This window comes from Ooceraea biroi, chromosome 2, assembly GCF_003672135.1.
Source record: "Ooceraea biroi isolate clonal line C1 chromosome 2, Obir_v5.4, whole genome shotgun sequence".
Taxonomy (NCBI): Eukaryota; Metazoa; Arthropoda; class Insecta; order Hymenoptera; family Formicidae; genus Ooceraea; species Ooceraea biroi.
Genome location: NC_039507.1, coordinates 13,902,109 through 13,912,857, shown reverse-complemented (window position 1 = coordinate 13,912,857; position 10,749 = coordinate 13,902,109). Strand labels below are relative to the sequence as shown.

Here is a 10,749-nt window from a genome sequence, read left to right as displayed (position 1 = left end):
CCGAATTCGCGTACAAGAAAACACGCGATAATTCAATCCTTACCAATAATAATCAACAAAATTAGTTTTAAAATGATGTTTTTGAAAAAATGTCTTAAGGATGGGAAGGAGCAAACGTTATTTATAAAGTTATTAACAAAAAATATTTAATGATTTTGCACGAAATGTCAGCTGTCTACGCAAAAGGAAGAGTTACGGTTGAGTTAGATCAGGTTAGGTTTTTATGGAGAAGAAATACTCCACTTCTTCGTGTCCATATTTCTATTGTTCATATTCATAGACATCTAGATTCGCAGATCTATGTAAACAATTTTCATTATTGTTTGCTTGTGTACTCTTGTGACATTGACATTCAGAGACATTTTAACCTAACTTAACTCAACCCGTAACTCTTCCTTTCACATGGACAGTTGAAAACGCATGCGAAACTATTAAATTTCTTTTGTTAATAACTTTTTAATAAACAAGACGATTAAAACCTTCTGCTGATTACTCAGGGGGATGTCTTCTGTAATATATGTCAAGGTCAAAGTAATCGGAGCTGATCTAGCTCTCCTAATCTGTATAATTACCTTAATATTATTTCTGATATATCTCAGAAACTATACACGATCCCCACATAGTTGTTTAGTAAAACTTGCTTAGAATTTCACCCTTCATAATATATGTTAAAATGAAAATATTCGCGAAACGTAATCTTTTCTGTATAATTACCGAATTTTCTAAAGTTTGTCGATTGAATGAAAAGTAAACATTGCTCACAATCAGTAGACACTCTCATCTATTAGTATGTGTTTATAAACAAGAATGTTTCTAAGTTAATGTATAGGAAGAATTTTCTAAATTCTTTATATGATGTAAAATTTTGAAATTACTCTCTCAAAATCTTTTATTCCCTCTTAAGACCTTCATAACATTTCATTTTTTAACTATTTTTGTTGATTGCTATAAAAAAATATAGTTTTTGTTGGAATGGCTTCTCGATATTTACCATTTTTTGATAAATAACTAATGACAGGTCTACTCAGGAAAATGATTTCTATAATACCAAATTTAAACTAATTGGAGCTGATTCCCCTGTATTAAACAATTACCAAGTTTTCTATACCATATATTTTGAGCAATGTAACACGTAAATATTTTTGACAAGAACAGAAATGTTCGATAAATCCTTATACATTTGTAAAATTATTCTTATAAAAATGTATAGACATTTGTTTGTCTATTCATTTACTTTATATTGGGTCAATCAAAAAGGTCAGTTCGATTTTCGGTAGCTAATGCTATCTACATGTAATACAGTTGCAATAATGTTGATCATGTTTATATATTATATACTACTGGTTATATAGTAAAGGTGACACTTTCAGCTGTTATTTGCACATGGCAATAGTACATTTATCAGATATATGCAAAAGTTTTAGTTTGTTTTCAGTGCTCTAGTATTATTATTTAAATTTCAAATAAATTTTTGCTTTTTTATGTTTTTGGAGAATTGGCATCTAAGTTAAAAGGTAAATATATACAATAACGGACCCAGCCTTAATGACCTTGACCTTGACATATATTGTAGAGGTCACCTCCCTGAGTGACCTTCAAGAGGTTTTAGCCGTCGCTCGTTGTTTATTAAAAAGTTATTAACAAAAGAAGTTTAATACTTTTGCACGAATTTTCAGCTGTCCACGCGAAGCAAGGACTTGAGTTTGACATAAATTACAAAGGTCACCTTCCTGAATAACCCGCACTAGGTTTCACCCTTCGCTCGTTGTTTGTTAAAAAGTTATTAACAAAAATGTTTAATGAATACAGCATAATTTTACAATACCATATACATTTACGAAAGAGTATATTTGATGGAATTTTAGCTTTAAATTAGAAATAGGTTTGGGTTAGATCAGGCCTGTCCCCGAGTTGCACTTTTCGGCCGATTTTGTCTCTTACCATCTTCACTCCTTTTGCTTGGCAGCTCGCGGAGACGTCAAGACGGTCAAGCTCAGGGACGGATTAGCTGTAAGTCACGTATGGGCCTTTGACATTGATATCGATATTGATCTCGCGCGCTGTTTATAGAATTATTATTATTATTATTATTAATATATTATACCATTATTATTAATATTTTTATTTAGTATACCTATACTATAATACAAAGCAAATATACATATACATGATACATGGTACATATTTAAATTTTACTTAATAACGTAAGCAATAGATTTCCACATCACCCTTGAGGTACTATTGAATATATACCATGTATCATGTATATTTGCTTTGTATTACAGTATAGGTATACTAAATAAATATATTAATTTTATATAAATGTATCTTAACATATTCCATTTTACTTACCTTTAATTGTATAATATATTAATAATAATAATAATAATTCTATAAACAGTGCGCGAGATCAATATCAATATCAATGTCAAAGGCCCATACGTGACTTACAGCTAATCCGTCCCTGAGCTTGACCGTCTTGACGTCTCCGCGAGCTGCCAAGCAAAAGGAGTAAAGATGGTAAGAGACAAAATCGGCCGAAAAGTGCACATCGGGAACAGGCCTGGGTTAGATTATATTTTCCGAAACTGGAGCCCCGGACACATACGCTCGTTTTCAGCCTGCTTCGCGGGAGGGCGGAGGGAAGGGGCTTTGCCCCTCCCCCCGCCGGGATCTGTGACGTGTACCAGGTAATCAAAATCTGCACCGTGAAATCTGTTACACTAGCCCCTCCCCCCGCCCTAACGCGAAGCGGGCTGAAAAACAAGCGTATATGTGTCCGGGGCTCCAGTTTCGGAAAATATAACCTAACCAGGTTAGGTTAAGTTAGAGCAGAGAATACTTTGTATTTAACTGTTTGTGCTTTTGGTTAAAGTGAAGAATACTTTGTACTCATATTAAAAGAAACTATTCTATATTTTAACAATTCACTGCTTTAAATGACTTTCCTTTCTTCGTTCATATACATATTCGTCGTTTATATCTTTCAATATTCAAAATAACTACTATATTTTCGAAATTTCTTTTGTTAATAACTTTTTCATAAATAACGATCGACGACTAAAACCTAGTGCGGGGTATTCGGGAAGGTGACCTTTGTAATATATGTCAATATCATGTTCTTGCTTCACGTGGACAGCTAAAAATTCGTGCGAAATCATTAAACTTTTTTTGTTAATATCTTTGTAATAAACAACGAGCGGCGGCTAAAACCTTTTGAAGGTCACTCAGGAGGGTGACTTCTATAATATATATCACGGTCAAGGTCATCGAGGCTGGGACCGTTATTGTATATATTTATCAAATATGCTATATTTATTAATTGAAAATAAGCGTTAAAGCGTAAAGTGCATTTGCGTCGTATTAAGTTATTCAAAGAGGATGTAAATGTTTCTGCTGCCACCAAAAGTATTTATAAAATCTATAGAGAGACTCCAGTGATTACTAAAATATAATAATTAGAAAATGAGTTGCAAGTTTCAGATGCGCTGATTTTAACCTTGAATACAAGTCACGCTCTAGACATCCAATGAAAGTGAATGGCGACATAATCATTAATTTAATGACACTCATATTCGAGAATGTTTACTGAATCAGAAGTTAAACGTTATATATATACTTATATATATAATGTTTAACATCTGGTTACATGGGTATTTAAATAAAATGTGACGAACAAAAATCGAACCAAACTTTTTGACTGAGTCAACAAATAAAAAATATTTCTCTGTTTATCGTATATATATTATGCATATTAACATGTCAAAAATTCTTTATTCATGATATTCGCATATATGTGGCAATACTAAGATTATAAGTAAATACGTAATTGATTTACTTTTAAGCATGTATCAGACTACGCATTGGTGATTGAGATTGCGATTTAGAGTTTGGAATGTAACTAATCAAAATGTAACAGGTAAAGATTGAGAAATCATTAGAGATTAGAAAACTTAAAAATAACTGTTTATTTTTCAATCTTTAATCGCAATCTTAGCCAATGACATACTGGCTTTTAATCACGTAGTATAGACATGGGATATTTACATGGAAAATACAAAACAAACACAAAAAGTAAATTCTACTTGTAGTATATAGCTATACTATCACATTGATAATTAGGATTGATAAGTGACATGCCATCATAGATATAAACGCGGATAAAAGAGAAAGAAACACGTTAATATTTTGAAAGGCGACCTACTATTATATGTATGTGCAGAATTGTAAACTGCATTGCATATAAAAGAGTCAATCTAACATGTAATCAATAATATGAATTAATTAAAATTCTAGATTCATTTTTTAATAGTAGAAGTATTTTTTCAACATATTGTACAGATGTACAAAAAAGAAAACATTTCGTTTATACCATAAATGTCACCAATCGCAATGCACAGTGCATCTTAATTCACTAATATGATTCAGTAATCTTCAATCTTTAATCTTCCATTTTTAATCTAAATTTCCAATGCGTTATCTGATACTGCAAACTATTTGTAACGATGCGGATTAAATTTTCATGATTCGAAATAATTGGTTTGTTAAAATGACCATTCATGATTACATGAAAATGTATATATATTTAAATATATATATGATTGACCGTTTCTGTAGTTTAATGATTAAACTTTAATGTTCGATGACAATCGATAACCATTATGACTATAATAATTTTAACGAAATACTAAAGTTTATTAAATATTTGAACAGATATTATGAAATTATACTAATTTTTTTATATAAACAAAATCTTTATGATCAATGTAATTATGATGTAATGTATATAACGTGCCTTTGCTTTTTATATGAATATGTAGCCCAAGTTTTAAAAAATCTTAGTACAATACTTAAAAGACAGAGATCCACTTACACAAATTTCTCCTAATTATGAAATATATTGGATAAATAAAAAAATAATAAAAAAGATTAATTAAATTTATATACAAACCATAACGTACGAACATCTTTATCATTCTATTCCGATTTAATAAATCTATGTGAGTGGATAATAAACGAAAGCAAATACAAGATTTTTTCTTCGCATCGTTACACAATTTTTGTCTTCATCATTTGTGCTTCTGAATGTAATAAGTGCCAAACGTTTTGTTGATAGATGAATAAAAAAAGAATAAGAGCACAAAAAAGAACGTAAATGCGAGTGAGCATGACAAATAAGAAAACTAAAAAGCAATGTTTTTCCAAATTTAATGTGCAAGATAAGAATCTGAACGAGAAATTATTGTCCAATAGAGAAAATATTGAAAATATTGATCAATTTTGATCTTTACAACCAATTAGCGCCTAAGAATGTGTAGCTCTTTCGATCACTTTTATAAATTTATCTCTAATTAACTTCCCTAACTTCAAATAATATGCGTTTGCTACTTGGGTTTTTCTGGATGCAAAAATGTAAATAACAGCCAATATATTGAATTACCTTGCTCTCTCGCTGAACGAATCTCGAAACTACTCGGGAATATATGTTATACATGCATATTTACGTTTACATTTATTTATAACTATTGTTATATAATCATAGTTTATTATTTTATGGATAGAATATGAAAGAATAATATTTAGCTACATTGTACCGTTATACACTTGAATGTCAATTTACGCGAGCGTTCCGTTTTCTTTAAATGTGGTATAAAGACATTGTTTTTAAATTTACGTAAGTGGAGATATAAAAATCTGAGTTAATTATAAGTATATTTAAATGTTGACCTTGTAAAGAATTTTTTTAAATTTACGTAAGAGGGGACATAAAACTTTGAGTTAATTATGAAGTATATTTAACTGTGTTGACCTTGTGAAGAATAAAGAATTCTCTCTCTCTCTCTCTCTCTCAAAACTTGATTTAGATATATCTAACAAGTCAATCTGCGTAAATAAAATTCGCATAAATTGATAGTCGAGTACAATTGCGTTAATTTCTTACTTTCCTTTATTATGGTTTTATTATTTTTGTCTTATCATGTTTATTTCATTTCTGATATTGACATTTTCACGGTTAGATCATGTAAAACAGTTTTGTTGTAACTTCGCTAATAATTTATTAAATGCGAAAAATTATCAATATATAACTGTAATATCTATCAATGTACTTTGTACTTTCAATGAAAGAAGAAATAAAAAAAAAGAGAAAAAGGAAAAAAGAGGAAATGCAAGTATAATTAATTATAGTTGTGAAATAAAACGCCATCACTTCTTAAATTTCAGTACAGAGGATGCATCTTACAACATGTGCAAATTGCTTAAACATGTATCCGATTACCGTACGGAAAGAAAAAAAAGATCAAAATGCATATTTTTAGTATATTTTCTGTCTTCCTGTTTTCTTTTATATATATATATATATATATATATATTATATGTAATAATGATTTATGATAACAATATGCGAACCATATATGAAATACGAATATGTCGTATTGACGTATAAGATATATGTATCAAGAAGTATTAAGCTTTCAATTTGCGAAAGAACCATATTTATATGACTTCATTCATTAATAGAGACGGTTTTGCGTGAAAATTACAGGTTATGGTCTTTTGCAATATTTCGATTTATAGCAAAGCGATAATACTTTTATATAGCTATATAAAGTTTGATTTTTATTGTATTTCTAACATATTATTTTTCTAACATATTATCGATGTATTAGATAATAATCTTAATCTCTAATTATCATATCTTAATCTCTTTCATGTGTAACATTTACTATACTAATATATTTAAATGATAAATAAAAAGAAATACTAAATCTGTTTCGTAAGTAATCTGTGAAATCTCTTGATTCCAAGATGTAATCGCGCTGTTTCCTTATTTTCTTCTAATGCATATTTTTTAAATCAGCTTTTCACATCCATATATATTTAATTATTACATTCGACAAATATACAGGGTGTCTCATAACTCTGTTACCGCCGGTTAATGGCGTATAGTTTGGACTTAGCTGAGTCAAAAAGTCCAGTATCATTTTGCGATTTTCGCAATAATAACCGAGTTATTACATAATTAAAGTAACCGAATGAGAGCGCGGCTCGTGCCGTCGGTAGGAAGGGCGCGAGCTCGTGGTTGGTTACGGCGCAGTGAGGCAGCGGTACCAGAAAGCATGCTTTGTAGCATGTGGTGGGGATGGAGTGAAAATGATCTCGCGAATCGTCGCACGCTTTCTGGCATCACTGAGGCGCACCACACCCTCTCCATTCAGTGATGATAGAAAGCATGCGACGATTCGCGAGACCATTTCCATTCCATCCCCATCGCATGCTACAAAGTACACTTTCTGGCACCGCTGCCTCACTGCACCGTAACCAACCACGAGCTCACGCCTTTCCTACCGACGGCTCGCGACACAAGCCGCGCTCTCATTCGGTTACTTTAATTGTTTAATAACTCGGTTATTATTGCGAAAATCGCAAAATGGTACTGGACTTTTTGACTCAGCGAAGTCCGAACTATACGCCATTAACCGGCGGTAACAGAGTTATAAGACACCCTATATATTCATTTTTTGTCGAAGTATTAGTAAGAAAAGATAAGCTTTACTATAGCATCTTCTTTTGACGTAATAATCATATAGGAGGTCCAGACAACCTGCGTGGAAGTGTGCGAGAACTGCCAGAAGAAAGTCTATCCCTTGGAGAAAGTCGAAACAAATAATAAAATCTTTCACAAGCAATGCTTCCGGTGTCTCCAGTGCAATTGCATTTTAAGGTAATGATGAACAAAACCGAGTAACTTGCATTGTATTATAGTACCATATATGGGACTGACAAAAGAGAAACATAAGTGTTTGTCCTAAATTTGATTTGACAAGTTTCAAATCACACGGACTGTTCTCTGGTGCGACAGGGACCAAAAAAATACAAGACGTCAATTATTTTTGTTTCTATTTTTTTTATTCAAAATACGCTTCTTCTGTCAATACGATGCTGGAAGCGATTAAAAACTTTTTCGAAGCAGTACTATACTCGGTTTTTGGAATTGTTTCCAAACACGCGGTCGAAGTCTTTTGGATCCTGAATGATGTCGTAACGCTTTCATCGCCAACTTAAATTTTGGAAATATCCAGAAATCATACGAAACCATATCAAGTAAATATGAGGGATATTCGAATATTGCCTTTTTTTAGATAAGAAATCACGTACAATGGAAATCTTGGATTTGCGCACATTATCGTGCAGAAGCGACAACGTCCTTTGCTTGTGACATTCAACCGAACTCGAAGAATTCTGTTCGACTTAGATCAAATAATAATCAGAGTAGATTGCGTTTGACCTTCCGGTAAAAATTCCTTGTGAACGAATCTTTACGAATCGAAAAAAGTGAACAATGAACAAGAAACAGTGAACAATGTTTTGATTCGGCTCTTCTGTATGCACAAAAAACAATCGCAATTCAGTTTTCTTTTTTTCAATTTTGGCACTTCTGGAATCTGCCATTCCGCTTTGTAAGTGGCTCATATTAAAAATACTATAATAAACACTTTCTTTTTCGACCAACACTGGCTCAATATAATATATTTAATAGCACAACGTTTCGGCCTAACTTCAGGCCGAAACGTTGTGCTGTTTAAGTGCTCTTTAAGTGCATTACAAAATTAACAAATTATTTTCTGCAAACAAAACGCAACATAAGTTCTAATTAAACAAAAGATAATAAAAATTAAACTTACTGCCAGAAAATGACTAAGTGAAAGTGAACAAAGGCGACAATACGTCCATTCACGTCCCGAGTCAAATCATGACTACACAAGCAAAACAAGGGTCTAACAATAAGTGTTTTCCACAATAACATCATAAACCTCAAACAAGTTCTCCGTATTTCGCTTTAGATTAATCGATCTTAAATTTTTCTTTATAAAAAACATTTCAGCAATCTCCCTTTTTCTATAGTTAGTTTCATAATGTAAAATGTTCTTATTATCCCAATCAAACTCATGTCCATTGGATAGTCTATGTTTATTAACAACCGAGTGATTGCTCAAATGTTTCTTAATATCAACTCTATGTTCTTTAATGCGAGTATCAAGATGCTGCTTGGTTTGTCCAATATAACATGCATCGCAATTAATGCAATCAATCTTGTACACTACGCCATTTCGTTGACCTAACTCAATTTTATCCTTCCCGCGGCTTATAACTAAATCTAATTTTTTCGGAACTGTATTCACCACCATTAACTTAAACTTTCTTAACAATCGTCCAATATTCTTACATACGGAAGCGCAATATAACTACCCCCAGAAACAGCACATCTTATATTCCTATTACTGTCCCTATCGTCAATCCTATTAGCGTCTATAAGCGTCATTATATTCAAGTATCTTTATTCGTCTTTTAATATGTCTATTGATAAAATGCTCAGGATAACAGTTATTACCTAATACAAATCTAATAAAATTCAAATTCGATGTATGAAACTTTTCATTTGATAAAAGTATCGCTCGGTCTACCAACCTAGTAACAACGCTAATCTTGTATTTAATTGCGTGGTTTGAATTGATGTACCGTCCCGAGAAGGTTTTCGATACCAATTAGTTACAATTTATCATTATCCCGAATAACTGTAGTATCCAGAAAATTCAAAGAACAATTACTTTCCATTTCAATAGTGAATTTAATTCTAGGATGGTAAGTATTAAAAATATCGAGCACATATTGAATTTTCATTTGGAAGTATTGCAAATATGTTATCCACATACCTATAAAACATCTTACCTTTAAAATCAAGTGCCTCAATGCAAACCGTCTCTAAATCGTCTAAAACAACGTCCTCTAAAACAGGGGAAAGCGGAGAACCCATCGGGCACCCAAAGGTTTGATTAAAAAATTGCCCGGTAAAACTCCTGTTTAGGGGATCCACCTCCGATGACCTTGACCTTGACATATGTTGTCAAGGTCAGTGTCCTGAGTGACCTTCAGAAGGTTTCAGCCGTCGCTCGTTGTTTACTAAACAGTTATTAACAAAAGAAGTTTAATGATTTTGCACGAATTTTCAGTTGTCCACGCGAAGCAAGTACTTGACTTAGACATATATTACAAAGATCATCGCTTTCGACCTTGAATAATTTTATAATAGCTCTTTGTCCAATGGAATATATGATTTTCTGAACTGTTTAACAGTAATAACACGTTTTCACATCTTGGACACTTTATTTCTCGACAAATAACTTTCTTGTCACACAAAACGTTCCACAGAGATTCAAAATTGTGTCATGTTGAGAAATTCGTGCAAACGCATGTTGAAAAACAGCTAAATAACCTGGTTAGTGTAGGGTAGGTTAGATTAGGTTAAGTTAGGTTAAAGTAGAGAATACTTTGTATTTAACTGTTTCAAAGTGTACCGAAGTGTATGACATACTACCTATGTGATCACGATCACGGTGATGAGGTCACGGTCGAAGAAACCAAAACAAAACAGTATGCTCAGGTGTATGATGGATATTTGAGTATAAGGCCGGAGACACAATGGTAGTATTCGATGCTTAATTCTAATGTCACACACATACATACACATGCACGCATTCACAAGAGAGAAAGAAAGAGAATGAGGCAATTAACATAATGATTTGGTTTAGCAGCGCCAAGTATTTTGAAAAACACTTATTTGTATTAATAAATATATTTCTATGTATTAAAATATTTATTCGTATAAAAATATCTGCTTAATATTATTATGTCCTTTATTTTTTAATATCAAAGGCTAGTATTCATAGTCCATTCTTATTTCCAGACGAT

The 10,749-nt window shown here is 32.0% G+C and overlaps 1 protein-coding gene across 23 annotated transcripts in view; it reads left to right on the top strand.

Moving 5' to 3' along the window:
* LOC105279165 (myosin-11) overlaps positions 1-10,749 on the top strand; it is a 262,296-nt gene that overhangs the window by 234,944 nt on the left and 16,603 nt on the right. For 19 of the 23 annotated variants that reach the window (XM_026975501.1, XM_026975505.1, XM_026975502.1 and 16 more), the window contains one exon: positions 7,590-7,723. The exons of 2 other annotated variants lie outside the window; for them this stretch is intronic. In XM_026975501.1, coding sequence (XP_026831302.1) covers positions 7,590-7,723 — 134 coding nt within the window. Of the gene's footprint in view, positions 1-7,589; positions 7,724-8,141; positions 8,335-10,749 lie in introns of those variants that run through there. 2 more of the 23 variants (XM_026975517.1, XR_003407559.1) reach the window with 2 other exon arrangements.